Source organism: Panthera onca, chromosome D1, assembly GCF_046562875.1.
Source record: "Panthera onca isolate mPanOnc1 chromosome D1, mPanOnc1 haplotype 2, whole genome shotgun sequence".
Taxonomy (NCBI): domain Eukaryota; kingdom Metazoa; phylum Chordata; class Mammalia; order Carnivora; family Felidae; genus Panthera; species Panthera onca.
The window spans coordinates 4,166,289-4,184,831 of NC_138348.1; the positions used below are offsets into that span (position 1 = coordinate 4,166,289).

At 63.8% G+C, this 18,543-nt stretch overlaps 2 protein-coding genes across 7 annotated transcripts in view; one reads left to right on the top strand and one right to left on the bottom strand.

Moving 5' to 3' along the window:
• The window catches only part of IGHMBP2 (immunoglobulin mu DNA binding protein 2), a 97,364-nt gene that overhangs the window by 12,249 nt on the left and 66,572 nt on the right, over positions 1 to 18,543 (bottom strand). The gene's annotated exons all lie outside the window — the stretch shown is intronic.
• Positions 4,525 to 12,462, top strand: LOC132662122 (mas-related G-protein coupled receptor member F). Of its 6 annotated transcripts, none has more exons than XM_078433780.2 (5): positions 4,525 to 4,695; positions 5,588 to 5,680; positions 7,228 to 7,304; positions 7,420 to 7,533; positions 10,611 to 12,462. In XM_078433780.2, exons 4-5 carry the CDS (start codon positions 7,486 to 7,488, stop codon positions 11,592 to 11,594), a joined length of 1,032 nt encoding a protein of 343 aa, XP_078289906.1. In that variant the 5' UTR covers positions 4,525 to 4,695; positions 5,588 to 5,680; positions 7,228 to 7,304; positions 7,420 to 7,485; the 3' UTR covers positions 11,595 to 12,462. The 6 variants fall into 6 exon arrangements, with proteins under 6 accessions (XP_078289906.1, XP_078289905.1, XP_078289909.1 ...); XM_078433779.2 differs by having other exon boundaries at positions 7,231 to 7,304; XM_078433783.2 differs by having other exon boundaries at positions 7,256 to 7,304.

An 18,543-nucleotide genomic window follows, 5' to 3' on the forward strand; every position in this document is an offset into this window, starting at 1 on the left:
GGATAGACAGACAGACAGGTCACGTGTGGATGGATGATGGATGGATGGATGGACGGACAGATCGTATATGGATGGATGATGGATGGATGGATGGGTGGATGGACAGATCACATGTGGATGAATGATGGATGGACGGACGGACAGATCACATGTGGATGGATGATGGATGGACAGACAGACAGACAGGTCACGTGTGGATGGATGATGGATGGATGGATGGACGGACAGATCATATATGGATGGATGATGGATGGACAGACGGACAGACCACATGTGGATGGATGATGGATGGACAGACGGACAGATCACATGTAGATGGATGATGGATGGATAGACAGACAGGTCACGTGTGGATGGATGATGGATGGATAGACAGACAGACAGGTCACGTGTGGATGGATGATGGATGGATGGATGGACGGACAGATCGTATATGGATGGATGATGGATGGATGGACAGACGGACAGATCACATGTGGATGGATGATGGATGGATGGACAGACGGACAGATCACATGTGGATGGATGATGGATGGATAGACAGACAGACAGGTCACGTGTGGATGGATGATGGATGGATGGATGGACGGACAGATCATATATGGATGGATGATGGATGGACAGACGGACAGACCACATGTGGATGGATGATGGATGGACAGACAGATCACATGTGGATGGATGATGGATGGATGGACAGACGGACAGATCACATGTGGATGGATGATGGATGGATAGACAGACAGACAGGTCACGTGTGGATGGATGATGGATGGATGGATGGATGGATGGATGGACAGTTGGATGGATACGTGGATGAACGAATGAACGAATGAACAAATGAATAATCTCCCTCATGAAGGACGGAGGACAATGTCGGCTTCTGCATTCATGCCCAAGATGCACTTTCCATCACAGGTGGTCCAGCCCAGCTGGAGAAAGGGGAGAGTGGAGGAGGAGGGGTTCGCACTCACCCTTGCCCATCAGGAAAGCCAGCCAGGCGTCGCAGAGACCTTTGAGTAACCTGCAGGGCTGGAGCCGAAAGGGCAAAGGCACTAACCTGGGAGACCCAGACCACGTCCACGTTTGCCTTGTCTCCTGGAGGGCAAGAGAACAGGGCGGACCACGGGGCCCGAAGGAAGCAGCCTCTCACCGTAAGAAGGGGTGCGGTACTGGGCCGTAACACGACACGGGTGAACCTGACGACTTTGCGCCGAGGGGAAGGAACAAAGCACGAGAGACCGCTGCGTGTGTCATTCCATTTCCATCGAGCGTCAGGACAGGCGAGTAAATCCAGGGAGACGGACAGTGGATCCGTGGTCACCAGGGGCTGGAGGGCGGGGGGGGGGAGGGGGGGTGCAGAGTGACCGCTCGCGGGTACAGGGTTTCTTCTGGGGTGACAACGCGTTCCCTACTGAGACGGTGGTGACGGCTGCGCAAGTCTGTGAACACACACTAAAACCACTGTACACGTTAAAGAAGTGAGCTGTCTGCTGTGTGAACCAGATCTCAGTAGCCCTGCTGACAAGGGGGAAGACTGGCCTACCGGAGCTGGAGGGGAAGATGGGCACGGGGCATAGAGCAGAAGCATCACCAAGCGCCCCCCGCCCCCGCCCCTGCCATCCCTCTGTAGTACAACTTGGGAAACCGAGGCTCAGTTTCCCCTGGTTCATCAGAGGCAAAGCCAGGACGAGATCCCGGGGCTCTGGACCTCTCCCCGTATCTCAATGCCTCCGTGCCCAGTGCTGGGGGTGCAGAGATGAAGCGGCCCCAGCCCCCAGCTCAAGTCCTGCAGTGCGGGTGGGGGGCTGGGGTGGGGGGGTGCAGGTGTCCAAGGGAAACACACAGTCACTCCTTGGGCCTCAGTTTCCTCACTTCCAGAATCTGGGCACCTTGCAGGCAGGGCTCACGACTGTTTCATTCATCAGTGGCTTCCCAGAGCCTAGAACAGCGCCTGGCACGGGGCAGGTGCTCAGTATACACGTGTTGAATGAACCCTGTGAGACGGGGGGTGTTGTAGGATCGAATGACGGAACCGATGGCGGACCCGACTCACAGGACACAGGAAGGTGCAGCTGTGGTTGTCCTGGTCACCCCTGCACCTGTCCCCTGAGCGCATGGCACAAATGGCAGCAGAAGGGTGAGGACGGCACAAGGAGGGCCCGGAGGGGCCGCTCAGAGCGGCCCGGCTGGGGTCACGGCCACCCAATTCACCTGTGCGGCACGCCTCCCTACCCCAGGGCCTTTGCTCGTGCCCACTTCCTCTGCTGGGGATGCCTTCCTGCTCCTTCTCCCCCGAGTCACTCCTGCCCAACTCTCCACGGGCTCCACCATCACCTCCTCAGAGAAGCCCTCCTGAGCTACCTGGCCTCCTGCTCAGGTGTGCTTTCACGCGTGTCTGGGCCGTCTGATTCTGGTCCGCCTCCGCTGGACTTCCACCGTCCTGTTCGGCAGCCTGGGGCACGGCGCCCGGCACTTAGCGGGCACTCAGTGGATGCCAGCAAGAGCAGGGAACTCCCTGGGGGCCGTGCGGTGCGGCTCAGAGGGGCCGCCGGAGGGCTGGTCCCCGCCCGGCCCGTCATCTGGCAACAGCGGGGCAATTGTGGACCCCAGAAGGGCCCTGTCAGGAGCCAGAACCTGCCTCCCACCCCCAGGAAGCCCCAGCGGAGGCGGGTCCCGGCCTGCACCCTTGGCCCGTGGCCGGGGACAATTACAAATAAAGATCCTCTGTACCGGGAGGATGGCGGGGTGGTGGCGGCCCAGGGCACGAGGACAGGATATGAGAGAGCAGGGAGGGACCGACCGTGGCCTTGGAACCTCGGCACCGTCCTAAGCCCTGCGGAGGGAGCCCGGGCATGAATGAATGAATGAATGGCGCCAAGCCCACACACGGAGCCTGAGGCAGCGGGAGGCCGAGCGCCAGCCCGGGGCGGGGGCTCCCTCACTGTCCCCGCGGGAGCCCAGCCCCCAGACCTGCCCCCCACGGCCCCGACTGCCTGCTCCAGGTGGGCACACCGGCTGGGGGACCCAGAAAAAACCCAGGTAAAGGACGACCTTCCCATTTAGGAGTCCCTCCCATTCGTCTCGAAAGAAATTTCCAGACCAAATAAGGCTTTAGAGCTCCTGTCCACTTCGCACAATTCCTTTTAAGTGTCCAAATGCAATTACACTTGGAACTTGTCTGCATCCAGCCTCCCCCGGCCTCCTCCCACCTCCCCCGGGCCCCCCCACGTAAACAAGCAGCCCAGCTGGGCCCCAGCTGGCCTGCCCTGGGGAGGAGGGGAGGGTCACCCCCGCTGCCTGCTCCCTGCCCAGCCTCTCCCTCTCTCTCTCTCTCTCTCTCTCTCTCTCTCTCTGGGGCGTAGCCATGAGCTTTAGCCTGCTAGGCCCTCCTTCTCACCCCCTCCCTAAAAACGAAGGCCCCCAAAGACCCGCTGGGCCATGCAGGGCACGGTCCGAGGCTCCCCCCTCCGCTCTGGGGTTTGCAGGGACGTCGGGTCCCTCCATCCAGGGTCAGGAGGCCCGTGGCCCCAGGGCAGGTGCCAGGGCCGCGCTCTATTTCTGGGTCCTCTTCAGGGTGCCCACCCCGCCCCCCATCTGGGCACCATTTCCTCCCACAGAGAAAGCACTGATGGGAACTCCCTCGGGCTCCCCGAGGTCATGAGAAAGTTGGCCCAGGGCAGGGGTGTGTGCCTTTCCTGGTGCCTCCCCGGGGAAGCCGCTCCTCACCACTCCCCGTCCTCACGGTCCCCCCTGGGGCCCCTGCATCCCCCCCCCACCACCCCCGCCTCAGGCTTTGGCTCGCTGCCCCAGGACCCTGAGGAGGCTCGCAGGGTAGGGGGGAAGCCTGACTCATCCTCCCGCGGGTCAGGCACGCACAGCCCGCCGTTCCCCCCCCCCCCCCCACAAGGCGAGCGCTGTGATTTTCCCCTTGTGCCATCTGATTGCTATTAGGGCTGGAGAAAGGGAATTCCCGGTTCCGTAAGCCGGCAGGGCACCCCCCCCTCGCCCCAGGCAGATCTCAGGTGGGAAGGGGGATGGGGCCACACCTGGGTGGCATTGCCGTCTTGCCCCCCAGTCTACCTCTCAAAAGTGCCTGCGCCACCTTCTCCACGGAGCCCTCACCTTGCTACCTCCCGGCTCCTCCGTACCAGCCCTGACTGCATTTAAACCACCGGGTGGGGACCTGCCCCTGGCGGGCCTGCGCGCCCCGAAATGCCCAGTGGGAGCCAATCCCAGGCAAGCGGACAGCCCGGTGCTGTTTTTCCAGAGCAGCCCAGCGGAGCTGCGAGGGCGCAAGGGAGATGAACGGCTGGACTCCCGAAGCAGTGCTCGGGCCAACATGACGTCACCGGGCCGGGGAGATGAGCGCCCAGCGAGGCCTGGGAGGGGGGGGCTCCCGAGCGGGGCATTCCTTCCCGAAGCTTCATCCCAGCTGGGGCTCGGCCCCTCCTCCCCCCTCCTCCTCCCCTTCCCCCTCCCTCCGGGCCTGGAATTGGGTTTGGGGCGGGTTCTGCTCCCAAAGCCATCTCCTCCGGCAGGCGGGCAAGCAAGGGCCGTCCTCTGCTCTGAGCTCGCGTTTTCTGAGGCTCCAGCCGGTGCTCTGGGCTGGCCCGCTGCCCCGGCGGGTCGGCGGCCAGAGGCCGGTGTCGTGCTCCGGGAAGGAGAGACCTCCGAGGACCTGGGCAGCTGCAGGTGGGTCTGCGGGGGCCCTGGGCCCAGCCAGGGCGTTCTGGAGACCAGGGCTGCAGGGAGGAGGAGGCCAGGCGGGGAGGGAGAATGAGGTGGGCGCCGTCAGGGCGGGCAGCCCCCAGAAATCACGTGGCTCCAGGCAGGAACCCTGACACTCCAGAGCCGCCTCCCGCACACTCCCGAGGCCCTGACGGTCCCCCCTCCGGGGGCGGCAGGAGCCGGCATCCTGGCAGGGCCTGACCCCCGTGCTGTCCTCCACTCCCGACCTCCCCCTCTGGCCCTACCCCCACCCTCGCCAGCCGTCCAAGTCCGCTTTCTGGAAGGGCGGGAAGGGAACACCCAGCCGGCAGCGTCCCAAGTGCAGAGAGATGGCTCCCACTGTTCCCAGGGGCTTGCTGCACGGCCCGCGACCTCCCACCTTCTCCCGGACAGATGGCACCTGGAGTGCTGTGGGCTCTCCAGTCCCCAGAGTAGCCTCTTCGATTCAGTTGTGAGCTGGGGGGGCGGGGGAGCAGTGGGGTGGCGAGGAGAGGGGCTGGGAAGACAATCAGGGAAGCGGGGCTTGACCGTGCCCACTGGAGGACAGCCTCGCCCTGTCCCCGACAAACTGGGGGCCGGCTCGTGGCAGGGTGGGCCGAGAGGGGGCAGACAGGCGGCCGGAGCCCCAGTGGGCCTTGTGCCTTGAAGGGAGGGTCAGGGGTGCACTGAGCCGACAGCTTTTGTCGTCTTGCTGTAGCAGCAGCTGGTTCTGCCACAGTCCAGACCCCACCCCAAGAATGCGCGAGGCGCCCACCCCTCCGCCCCTGCTCGCACACGCCGCTCACGCACACGCCTTACGCGTGTCACACACACGTGTCTTCTCATCGTCCATCTGGGGGGTCCTCTTGGCTTCCAGATCTCTGCCTGGGCGCCGTAACTTTCCAGACTGCCCGTGGCAGGCGGGAGGAGACACAGTAGGGAGGCCCCCACGTGGAAGCAACCGGCAGAGGTGAGCCCTTCCTACGAGCCGGGTCCAAGCTGGGCATCACGGGCTGGCCCCGGCCGGCTGCCCTTTCGGGGCATCTGTGTGCCGGGGGCCTCGCTCGGCTGGGGTGAGAGGGCAAGGTTTGCGGCCAGGACGTCCCCGAGGGCCCAGACCCAGGATGGCGTGCGACCAGGACGACCGAGCGGGAACGCTGGGGACGGGGGCGAAGGGGACCGGGAAGGATAGGGTCTGAGGGGCCGGTAGCTTTGGGGTTGCAGGCAGGAGAGGGAAGCCCCAGCGGGTGGGTAAGCAAGAGACCCGGGGGAGGCAGTGGGGACAGTGCAGGGGCTGGAGCCCGGATGACGCCTGGGGGGCGGTGGGGGGGGCTACAGATCCACCCTTCGCAGCACCTGCTCTCTGCACCCACACGCTGCACACGCACGCAGACTCGCCCACCTGTCGTCGAGCACCAGGGCCCCCACCCCGCGTACAGCCACCTGGGGCACCGGCGCCAGCAGGCACTGTCACGGCAGGCCACACCCAGACCCACCTGCCGGGCGCACAGGCGCTTGCCCACAACACACACGGCCACTCTGCCCAAGGGCCTGGGGCAGAAGGGCGCTGTGGGGGGCGGGGGCCGGGAAGGGAGCCGGGCCGCCGGCGGGCCAGGGGTCTGATGCCCCGCGCCGTTCTCCTGTTCTCCGCGCATCCCCCCCGCGCCGGGGCTCGGGGCTCGAGCGGACCAAGCGTTAAAGAGGGTGCAGGCAGCGCGCGGACGGCCCCCCTTCCCAGCCAACGACCGGCGCGCCTGGCTCGGCCCGCCCCGGCCTTCCCCAGGCCTGCCGCGTCGGGGAAGGAATTCTGGGGGAGGCCGCCGAGCAGCAGCATTCCTCGCATGGGGAGAGGGGTGCCGGCGGCCTGCGGCTCAGCCTCAGTTTCCCCACCTGCTTCCCCACGGGGGGAGGGACGGGTGCTTGCCTGCTGGAGCAGAGCTCAGGTTGGGGGACAGGGGACCGTCCGAAGGGGCACCTGGGGCAGATGGACCAATGCTCTGCCTCCCCCAGGCGGGGATGTCCACCCCGCCACCCCCAGAGCCGTCCTGGCTGGCTCCCTCCAGCTGCTCCAGCCCCTCTGGTCTCAACCACGCACAAAATCCCCGAACTTGCTGTTGTCACATGCACCCCGGGCAGGGGACCTCACCTCCCGGAGCCCTGGAGTGCCCCTCATGGGGGAGCAATGCTACCTGCTCCGTAACGGGGAATGAAGACCAAAAGGGGTGGTGGCCATTGGGTTGGCTGCCACTGACTGCCAGGGACCCCTGTGCCACCACCGTGGGCCGGCAGAAAGGAGGTGCCCAGGAATGTGTACGGGTATAAATGTACGTCCCCAGAAGCCCTCTGGTCCCAGAAATCTCACAGATCGAGCAAGAAGGGGGGAAGGAGAGGGGCTTCTCCCCCAGCAAGCAGCAGCGAGTATCCAGAGTATCGTGGAGGCGGGGGGGGGGGGGGGGGGGACGAGGAGCCCAGGCAGGAGGGGACAGTGCATATGGATGTGACCTGTCCCGTACTCAGCAGGATGACCTCTGTGCCTCCCACACAGCCCTGCCCGGAGGGAGCCACGTGCTGGCTTGTCAGCCTTTTCCTCTAAGGTGAGAGCCCCTGGGGCCTGGGGACGGGGATCCGGAAGGTGGAGGGGCTTTCTGGGCGGGGGGAGCGGGGGGGGGGACACGGCTGCCCTGACGTGACCCTTTGTTCCTTTGCCAGGGGAGGTGTGCGGGGCCGCGAGCCGTGAGCGGAGCCGTGAGGAGTCTGGACTCGCCGGGCCTGGAGATGGTGGGAAACTGTTCCTGGGAGGCCCACCCCGGGGACAGGAACAAGGCAAGTGCTGGCCGGCAGCAGAGGGGGTCCGGGCACCGTCGGGCCGGGTGTGGTGGGAGAGGCAGACGGAGCCCAGGACCCCCTCCCCCTGCACTCTGCCGCCCGGGCCCATCGTCTGTCAAAGGACGAACAGGTGGGCGGCAGGCCCTGTGGACCGTGTGGCCCCCCAGGTCTCCAGTGTCCTCATCAGTGAGACAAGCACGGGGAACCGAAGCCTCGAATCCCTCCCTGTGCAGACCCCGTGCTCCGTTACCACCTTGACCGGCCTTGTTCCGCCTCTCCCCCGTGGAGACGGGGTGGTCAGCTTTCTCCCGTGGCCGGTCCCTGCCAGGAGGCCCTGAGACGCGGGCTGCAAGGTGGCGCTGACGGGCCACCCCGTGAGGCCAGGGTCTGGCGGTCCAGGCACCCGCCGGGGCCGAGACTCTGACAACGCGCCAGGCCAACACCCCTTCTTCTCTCCCCAGCCCCCTACTTCTCTGAGGTCCTTGAGAATTCTGGAATTCCCTTCTCAATCCCAGGCGAAACAGTCTCCAAGTTGGAGGGACCCCCTCGAGTTTACCTAGTACGACCTCATCCACATTCGAGGAGACCCAGGCTTGCGATGGGCCAGTAACTAGACCGGGACGAGCCCCGAGGTCTGAGCAGAGGCCGGACTCCCGCCCGGGGCCCGTGTCCCTTAGCCTCCTCCCATAGTGACCACCGTGGAGCAGCAGCCACGGGACGCAGCGATGGGACTGGCTGGGGAGAAGTCTCCAGAAATCTCCAGAGAAAACCAGAGCCCCGGGAGGGGGGCCAGGCTCCGGGGCAGGCATTTTACAAGGCGGGATGTGGCTGGAGATGGCAGCTACGTGCCCCGTGACTCACCCGGCCCTCCCGCTCTGACTCCGAGGAAGGGATTGCAGACTTTTTCCAGCCTGGAGAAGCTCTGAGTGATCCCTCTGCGTGGGCTTGTCTGGGCACCGGGTCTTACGGATTCTGGGTCTGGTGCCCCAGCCGGGGGCGGGGCGGGGGGCGGGGTGGGTGGCACTGCTCCATGGCCTGGAGCAGTCAAAGCCAGCAACAGGAGAGGCCGAGCAAAGAGGAAGCCAAGGGGCTTGGTGGCTGACAGACAGACAGACAGACAGAGACGCTGAGCCAATAAATGTACCTAGAGGATGATGCGTGGTGAATAGGACGCCCTTGAAGAGCTTGCCCTGACCTCACAGAGTCTCCCCAAGTTTGGCCAACGCCCTCCGGCCCCTGCTTGCAGATTCCCCTTGACCGGAGCCAGGACGGAAAGGCTGTTACGGGGGATCAGGCCCCAGCTCTCTGGCAGAGCTGGGGGCCATCTGGAAGGTGGCAGAACGCTCCAGCCTCCAGAACCTGTTTGTTTTCTTTGGGAGGGAGTCACGAGCAGTGGGAACCAAGGAATACCCGCGTTACCCGGGGGTCAAGGGTCAGGTTCAGGCTCTGTGGGAAGGGCTAGTGATATCTTCCCGGGCTGAGAGAAGGCGGTGACAGCGCTCTGGGCAGCCTCGTCACTTGGAATGAGAGGTCAAAATGACAGCCTGAGAATGCATCCAGCCTGTAGATGTGTTGTGTTTGGCCCACAGGATGTTTTTTAAATGCAAACGTGTAAAGATCAGGGAGGTTCACGTTACAACCCAGAGTTCTGGCTTCTCTGGGGAAAGGGCGATGGGGCCACTGGGCCCACGGTCCTGTCCCCCACCCCCCCCCCCAAAACCCGCCCCCCCCAGCACCCACCAGCTGGAGCAAAGCCCACCTTGCTCAGATCTGCCGCCCCTCCCCCACAGTCGCAGGGGACCCACCTCGCCCAGACCCAGCAGGCAAGACAGAAACCCAGCCGGGTGCCCTCAGGCAGCCACAGCTTGTTCAAGTATCAAAGTGCTTCCCCAGAGCATAAACAGCTGTGGCCTCCAGTGTCTCCCCCTCCCCAGGGAATCCCTGGCCCGCACCGAGACCCGTCATGATCCAGAAACCCAGAGTCTCCCTGGCCCCCCAGGGGACCGCCTCTGATTCCCCAGGCCTCTCCGATCCCATTACGGGACAGGGTCCTACTCCAGTTAGGGCCAGGGTCCACTTTTTAAAAATCAATTATTTTATTTTTAACTTTATTATTTTTTTTAGAGAGAGAGAGTGAGAGAGAGCTCTGGAGGGCGCTCGTGCGAGCAGGGGAGGGGCAGAGACAGCACCCCAAGCAGGCTCCCGGCTGCCGGCGCAGAGCCTGACTCGGGGCTCGATCTCATGAACCCCGTGAGATCATGACCTGAGCCGAAACCAGGAGTCGGACGCTCAACCGACTGAGCCACCCAGGCGCCCCCAATTTTTTTTTTTTTTTTTTTAAGTATTTTCACGTTCGGGTGGGAAAATGGCAAACGTACAGGAGACGGGCGAGAGCCGCTCATACGCAGATACGCCCTTCACCGGTTCATCGTTAGCCTCTTACCACCCGCGCTTTCTCTCTGTGCACCTCACGATAGGCTCCTTCCCAGAATTCTTGGAAGGCAGGTTTGCAGACACCAAGCCCCCTGGTCCCCAAACAGCCCGTACCCCTTAAGAACAAGGACATTGCAGGACACGCAGCCACAGTGCATCTGTCCGTTCAGGAAATCCAGGGCTGGTGCCATCCCAGGACGCGCGGTCCATTCGCACATCCCCCCCGGCACCTCGTGACATCCTCTCCGGCAACCCTTAGAGCCACCGCGAGGTCCGGGACGCCGCGTGGCCTTTCCGGTCGCGGCTTCATCGTCCTGCCATCTGGAAAGGTCCCCCGGGCTTTCCTCACCTCTGGTGACGAGGACACTCGTGGCCCAAAGTCTGTTCCGACAGGCGGGCGATCGGGTGCCTTTCCGGGGGACTGACGTCGCCCGTGTCGGCCCTCTCCAGGCTGCTAGCCGCAGGCTCTGCGACACCGTGGCGCAGAGTGGTGGCACTAGGCGGGAACGGGGGTGGCCTCTGCTCCAGGGCCAGCCGCTCCGCGAGCCTGTAAGCGGGACCCGGCACGCCGGGCTGCAGGTGCGGGGGTGGGCGCGGGGCTCAGCCAGCATCACAGGCGTCTGCCCTCTGCCCCCGCACAGATGTGTCCCGGCGCGAGCGAGGCCCCGGCGCTCTACGGCCGTGGCTTCCTGACCATGGAGCAGATCGCCACGCCGCCACCGCCGGCCATCATGGACTACATCTTCCTGCTCCTGTGTCTGTGTGGCCTGGTGGGCAACGGGCTGGTCCTGTGGCTTTTCGGCTTCTCCATCAAGAGGAGCCCCTTCTCCGTCTACTTCCTGCACCTGGCCGGCGCTGACGCCGGCTACCTCTGCAGCAAGGCCGTGCTCTCCGTCCTGAACACGGGCGGCTTCCTGGGCACGTTCGCCGCCTACGTCCGCGCCGTGTGCAGGGTCGCGGGGCTCTGCATGTTTGTCGCCGGCGTGAGCCTCCTGCCGGCCGTCAGCTCGGAGCGCTGCCTGTCGGTCGTCTTCCCCGCCTGGTTCTGGCGCCGTCGGCCCAAGCGCCTGTCGGCCGTGGCGTGCGCCCTGCTCTGGGCCCTGTCGCTCCTGGTCACCACCGTCCACAACTACTTCTGCGTGTTCCTGGGCCACCGAGCGTCCGGCGTGGCCTGCAGGCACATGGACGCCTTCCTGGGCATCCTGCTTTTCCTGGTCTTCTGCCCGCTCGTGGTGCTGCCCTGCCTGGTGCTCATCCTGCACGCGGAGTGCAGGGCCCGGAGGCGCCAGCGCTCCGCGAAGCTCAGCCACGTCGTCCTGGCCACGGTCTCGGTGTTCCTCGTGTCCTCCATCTACCTGGGGGTCGACTGGTTCCTCTTCTGGGTCTTCCAGATCCCGGCCCCCTTCCCCGAGTATGTCACCGACCTGTGCATCTGCATCAACAGCAGTGCCAAGCCGGTCGTGTACTTCCTGGCCGGGAGGGACAAGTCACAGCGGCTGTGGGAGCCTCTCAGGGTGGTCTTCCAGCGGGCCCTGCGAGACGGCGCCGAGCTGGGGGAGGCCGGGGGCGGCACGCCCAACACGGTCACCATGGAGATGCAGTGCCCCTCTGGGAACGCCTCCTGAGAGGCCAGCGCCCGGGGGGAGGCAGGGGCCGCGGCCTCCAGAGACCTTCTGCCGCAGGACGGGAGCTCGGCCACCGCCCCGGGGCCCAAGTGCAAGGAGAAAAGTCGCTTCCTGCCCTCGCGCCTCCTTCCCCGCGGGCTGGAGGCACTAGGGGCCACCGGGAGACTGAGAAGCCACCTGCAAACGGGCCCCGACAGATCCCCCCCGAGACATTGTCCTCGGCGCCCAGAGGCCTACTGTATGGAAGTCACCCCGGGCTGGTCAAGGGGAGGCGGGGGGTCACCCAGGCCCGTCCGCCTCCTGCCCCTTTGAATCTGCCCTCCTTGAAAATGACACAGCCAGCGCGGTCGCGCCCGGGGTCAGCAGCTGCGCCCCCGCTAGGGCACCTGTTCTCTCCATTCCATCCAGTCCGAGCAATGTCGGGGAGCCGACCTGAGCGCAATGGTGCTACCTGGGAGAAGGTTCTGGTTAACCTGCCTTGGAGTTCGGTCTATCTGCACACTACGCCCCAGCCCCCGTCCAGGAATCCTTTGGGGACTTCAATGGGGGCGGAGGGGGGGTGGTTTCTGGTCATGGCAAGCAGCCTGCCGGGACAGAGCTCGGGCCAGCGTGGGCAGATCGCTCCCTTCTCGGACTCCAGGCGGCCAGCCCCTGGACCCCCTCCGGAGTGCAGGCTGCCATGTGCCTGGTCCTCGGGGCTCGGCAGACGGGCCAGCAGCCTCTGGGCTCCAGCCCCCGCCTGGGAGCAGGCGCTGGCTCGACCCGGCCACCCCAGCCCACCTCCAAGCACAGTGGCCCTGTGCAGCCCCTGCAAGTTTTATGGAAGCCAATAAATGTATATCAATAAACATTTTATATCGTGCACTGAGCAAGGCTCCCTGCCCTCGGTCCCGTCTGTGTTCTTCCGCGGTGAGGGCGCCCTTCAGCGTCTATGGGCCCAGATGGCCGCCTGGTGCCCCACCCAACCTGCTCTGTACCCCAGCTCTTGTGTCCCCTCCCCTGGCTGGTCCGTCTATACCTCCGGGATGCCCCCTCCCCTGGCTGGTCTGTCTATACCTCCAGGGTGCTCCATCTCCTGGTAGGATTTCCACCCCTCTGCCAGAAGGGGCTTTGGTCAGCCGCACTGTCCTCTTGGCTAAAGCCTGTGCCCTTTCTCACCCGTTCTGGGCCCCCCTGCTCCCCTTGGAAACACTCCTCATGGTCCCTAGTCACTGCCAGGCCCGGTGCTGGCTAATGCAGTCCCTGCCTGTAAGGCCCACAGTGTGTCCACACAGGGGCTCCCCGGGTTGGGCTGCTGATTCCATCCCTGTCCGGAATGCCCCCCTCTGTCCCCAACCCTCCAGGGTGGGGGCTGGGGGTGGCACCTCCCTACTGCCCAGCAATAGGCTGGAGCCCCTCCCAGGGGAGAGTTCAACTAGAGCCAGGCCAGAGGCTCCCTGACTGCCCCCCCCCGCCCCCACCCCGTCCTCCAGCCAGCGTCCCAAGAGGCCCGTCTCAGGCTCTAGGTGTCCAGCCTGGGATCCCAGCCCCGTTTTGGGGAAGCTCTGGGGGGATTCTGCTCACTTCATGGGCCCAAGGAGAGCCCAGGGCAGAGAGCAGGGCGGCCGGGAGGGGACTGGGAGGGGGCCGGTGGCTAAGGGAGCAGCAGTACCTCCGGGCCCGCCCGGCGGCCAGCGTTCCACCCGCAGACCCTGGACTCGCTCCCCGAGCAGGGGCCACAGGAGCCCCCCCCCCGGTGGGCTGACCCCCAAGTGCATTTCTTGGTGACCGGCCCCCCAGCTGGCCGGACTCATCCCTCCCGGCCTCTCCAGGCCACTGCTCCCGTGCTCCCCTTTCCAACAGACCCGGCTGCTCCTCCTATCGAGGCAGCTGCTCTGCAGGGAGAGACGCACCCGTGTCTGCATCTGTCTGCGTGTCTGAGTCCGTGTGTCCGTGTGTCCGCGTGCCCAGAGGCAGAGGAGCCTCAGGGGGTGGGGGTCAGTATGCCTACCTCTTCCGCTCCCCACCCCCATCCCCCCACACCCTCCCCCACACACCCCATCCCCCCACACCCTCCACCCACTCACCCTCCGATGCCCATCCCCCCACCCCCATCTCCCCCCACCACTCCACCCCCCAAACCCCCCCCACACCCTCGACACACACACTCCCCGTCACCAAAGAGTCCCCGAGGAGCAGAGTTGGGGGCCTCCCATCTGACACCCCTGGGGACTCAGAAGCAGGTGGGGTCCTGAGGACACATGCGGGGCGGGGGGGGAGGGGGTGGTGAGAGCAGGACCCCCTCCCTGGAAAAGCTTCCAGCAGCCGGCCTCCAGGCGGGTGGAGATGCCTCCAGTCCCGAAGGGGGCCCAGGGGTTCCTCAGGAGCCCCCACCCAGCCCCGAGTCCGCTGCCGGGAGCTACCCACCCCCAGGAGCTTGGAGCCGCCTCGCTGCCCGGGTCCGGCCGCAGCAGCTCAGAACCCGGGCCCCGGCCGGCAGGTGGGCGGGCGGCCCTCACTCACTGCAGGGCCTGGGCGTCAGGGAAGGGCTGAGCCCCTATGGGGAGGCACATCCGCCTGAGCTGGGTGGGCGCCAGGCCTGGGAGGCTGGGGATGAACTCGGGGGATCGGGCCTCCCTCAGCCTCTGGCCCCTTCTCGGGTGTGGATCGACAGTCTTTCCAGGGAGCGCGCCTTCTCCTCCCCCTCCAATCCCCAGCCTGGACCACCTATCCTATCCAGCCTGCACATCTAGCCACGGCCTGGACCACCTCGCTCTGTGCTAATGGCAGAGAGGCTCACGGCCGCTTTGCTCCTCCCTCCTGGGGTATTGAACTATTAAAAGGGCCGGGAGGGGAGCTCGCTGCGGGGTGGGGCAGATGCACCTTCACTACCTACCCCTCCCCAGGCAGCTCAGCTGGGCCCACCCCCAGCCTCCTTCTTCCTGGGTGTCTCTGGTGAAGGCAGGAAGCGGAGGCCCCGAGCGTCACGGGAATCCGCCCCGGAACTGCCTGGAGCAAGGGGTCTGGCCATCCTCCCCCGACAACCTCTGGTCAGCCGCGTTCAGCGAGCGGTGTCAGCGTCCCCCGGGAGGAGCTCGCCGGCAACGAGTAACACTTGTCTCCCTGCCCCGCCCCCCAGCGGCTACCAAGCCCGACTTTCTACCACCACGGGCTATGCGGGTACGCGGGGTGGGCGGGTGAAGGGGCCGGGGTTGGGCTGCGGGCCGAGCGTTAGGTGGCGATCAGTGCAGAAAGGAGCCAGCCGAGGAGCGCACTCCTAGACGACGCAAAGGATGAACGGGGCCAAATTTGGAAAGTCAAGAGCAAGCCCCAGAGGGACAGGGGGCTGCCACCTATAAGCTGCGGGGCATGGATTTTGTCACGTACCGGGCACAGTCCTCAGGAGCTAAATCCCTGGTGACGCACGGGCAGCGGCAAGGTGGACAGGAGGCGGCAGGGTGGCCCCCAAGGAGGGACATTCAGGGGAACGGCCTATCCCACGCACTGGGGACTCTTACGGACGACATAGCAGGCGCAGCGGGCCCCGGGCTAAGAGCTCCACCTGCAAAACCAGTGTATCTTCTCAGCAGGGCTCCAAAGGACAGCCCGTTCGCGCCCACTGTGGAGCCACAGTCATCCTCCAAAGGCTCAGTGGCCCCGTAAGCCCCCGCCAGCAAAGCACTGCGAGTTGGGGGTCCAGGGGCGCCGCGTGGAATAGACAGGACAGGCCCGTCACAGCCCGAGTTCAACCCAGGCCGGCCCATCGCTCGAGACCAAAGCCGGCGGGGGGCAGCTCGGGCCGAGGCCCAGGCTGCTGGAGGCTGAGGCGAGCGGGACATGGGAAAGGGACGCGTGTCCAACAGACGGCACAACACCCGGCCGGACAGCTGACGCCTCTTCCTGCCTTCGTCTCCCCTCTTAGTGAGAAGAAACCGAATGCCTCCCTGGCACCCGCCCAGCTCTCCCCGAGCCCCCGCCAGCTGTGGTTTCGAGATGATTGGGGTTGGGATCTTGGGCCAGGATTTTGAAGGGCGAGATCTTTTCGCACATGCGCATCTCGGTTCGGGATCCTCCGCCAAGGCGACGGGTCTTTCCCAGGAGGCACGGGGTTCATCTGGCAGGTGGGACCAAGGGATGGGTCCGTTTATGGTCCCACAGAAGGGGAGAAGCCCAGCCTGAGGAAACGAGCCCTTCAACGTGCCGGGAAGCTGCAAAAACACACTGCACAGATCTTCCCGAACGGGGGCAACTCGGAATGCGGGCAGAATTCGTATGTTTGGGCCCAGCGGGTGCTGGACGGTAGCCAGTGGGGCCTAGAGAAAACAACAGGGCACAGTTCACAAAATGAAAACTCGTGGAAAGTTCTGCCCCAGTGAGTCAGGATGCCAGCGCGAAGTTTCCTGGCAATTCCAGGGAAGGCTTACCTACTCGGGGAGGTTTTGTGAAAAACAAAAATCTTTGTGACGGATTGAATTGCGGCCTAATTTCCACGCGATAAAATACACCCACGGAACGAAGAGCGCGATGACCTTTGACACGGGCATGAAGGCCCACGTCCTCACCAAATCAGTACGTGGAATGTTTCCATCCTCCCCCAAGAGAACATTGCCATCGCCCCCCACGAAAATTTCCCGGTGCCCCAGAGCACCCAAGCCCCGCCCCGCGACGGCCCCGCCCGCAGCCGGAGACGGCCGCTCGCCTCTGCTTTATGCCAAATAGATTCTAGATCAGAGATCCGCTTCATAGGCAGATGTATACACTAACCGGCCACGCCTCTTGGTGACCAGTAAAGTAACAGATGCCAAGTGTGATCCAGCTTGGGGTGGGGGTGGGGAAAGTGTGTGTGTGTGTTTAAGGAAGTCGACTGACTCACCCACCAGGGACGCTCCAGAAATGATTTCCGCTCCAGATATAGCTGGATCTGGAGCCTCAAGTGATGTTCTCAAGGGTACCTCTCCTCCTCTCCCGCTTCGCGTTTATTCTCAACGAATAAACGAAATGGCCGGTAACCAGCAGCTCCTGTTTCCATCCCACAAATTCAGCAGCCCCCACAGACGGCCCCTTTCCTGATAACCGTAAGATGAGTCCCAACGACTGTGCTCACTGGCCCGCAGAGCCCCACGCTGTCCCCCAGAGTGGGGCCTGGGGGTGGCGAGGGGGGCAACTCACCCAAACCCCACAGGCTGAAAGCAGGGAAGAGGTGTGAGCTCAAGGGGAAACCTGGGTGTGTCGGCAGCAGGAGACGCGGACAGGCAAGGTGGCGAGCGCGGGCCGTGGTCCTCCTGGACACCACCACACTCCCTTCCTCCCCACAGATGACTTTAAATGCTCCTAACCCAAACTGTAGCTATACTGTGCGTTCTCCTCTCCTCCCAGAAGAGAAAGAGTCCAAAATCAATTCCAGGGACTGCCTCCCCAGCACTGAGCCCAGGATCGGTGGGCTGTTTGCGTCTCTCCCCTCCGGATCCAGAGATACGTCCTATGACAAATGATCGCCACCCTCAAGACGCACAAGTCACGGCGGAATGACTGTGATCCTTTAAAAATTCCATTTGGGAAAGGAAAGAACAGCACCCACACACAATCGGCCCAGAGCGTATTCCATACCGGACGGGAAGCAGTGAGGGTGTCGGGCAGCCAGCCAGCATGCTAGCCAGAATCCAAGATGGCGCCCATCATCCACTTCCTGGTATTCCCAGCCTCATGTAACCCCGTACTGTGAGCGCGGACTGGACCAGGAAACTTGCTTCTAACCAACAGAATGGAGCAACAAAGATTGTGACATCCATCTTGCCAGCCAGACTCTCCCCGCCCCCGCTGGCTTTAATGAAGCAAGCGGCCATATTGTGAACTGCCAAACTAGAGATCTCCCCATGGCAAGGAGCTGAGGGCAGCTTCTGGCCAACAGCCGGCAAGGAACAGAAGCCCTCAGTCCAACGGCCGGTGAGGAGCTTAATCCTGTCAACACCCACGTGAGCTTGGAAACTATCTTTCCCCAGCTGAGCCTCTTGGTGAGACCCCCAGAGCCTACATCCCAATGGTAGATGTTTGAAGGCTTTGGCTCTGGCCCTACAGGGTGAGCCACTTGGTGCCGAGTTGGGGGAATCTCTGACGACGCAGCCCTCCAAACTCTTTGGCTTTTTTTGGTCTTTTTAACTTTCTTTCCCTGTTATTTTGCTTCCGCTTTCCGTCAGCTCCCTGAGCTAGTAACCAAAACCAGATCCCGTGGGGCGCCTGGGTGGCTCGGTCGGTTAGGCTTCTGATTCTGGATCTCGGCTCAGGTCATGATCTCTCGGTTTGTAGCATCGAGCCCTGCGTGGGGTTCTGTGCTGACAGCATGGAGTCTGCTTGGGATTCTCTCTCTCCCTCTCTCTCCCTGCCCCTTCCCTGCCCGTGCTCGCTCTCTCTCTCTCTCTCTCTCTCTCAGAACAAGTAAATAAACTGTAAAAAACAACCCAGATCCCCTGTTGAGTCATGGTCCTTGAAGCCGAAGCCTACTGCAGGGTGCACCATCGTTCCGTGTCGAAGACTCCGCTGTCCCCCTGGCCTCAGAGGATGACCTCCGCGAGACCGCAGAGCAGCGAAAACAATCGCTGTGGGTGGAGAAGCGGAACCCGTCGGCCTCCTGACGCGCGCGGCCTGACGTGCCCAGCGGGGTTGAACAGTCCTCACCGTCACCCCCAGAGCCTGGCCACACCGCAGGAGAGGGCTTGTGACACGCCTCGTCCAGGCACGAGTGTCCCCACCGGTTGGGATTCTTGGCTGCAATTGACGGAATCCCCACGGAACGCAGAGTCACGTGACCGGCTCGCATCACTGAGAGGTCCAGGTGTGGAAGGGGGTCCAAGAGCACCTGGTCCGGGCACCCGGATCCAGGGAACGCGTCGATCAACCCGTAATTAATCAAGAAACGTGAGCCATTTCTGTACCTGCCAGGCACTGTTCTGGGCACAGAAGGGTCACGAACGTG

Excerpts from the sequence above, each read along its gene's own strand:
- LOC132662122 (XM_078433778.2), top strand. The coding sequence starts at position 5,061 with ATGGCTCCCACTGTTCCCAGGGGCTTGCTGCACGGCCCGCGACCTCCC. Across the intron at positions 5,183-5,587 it reads GTAGCCTCTTCGATTCAGTT|ATCTCTGCCTGGGCGCCGTA; the intron begins GTGAGCTGGGGG and ends CTTGGCTTCCAG. Across the intron at positions 7,305-7,419 it reads TGTCAGCCTTTTCCTCTAAG|GGGAGGTGTGCGGGGCCGCG; the intron begins GTGAGAGCCCCT and ends TTCCTTTGCCAG.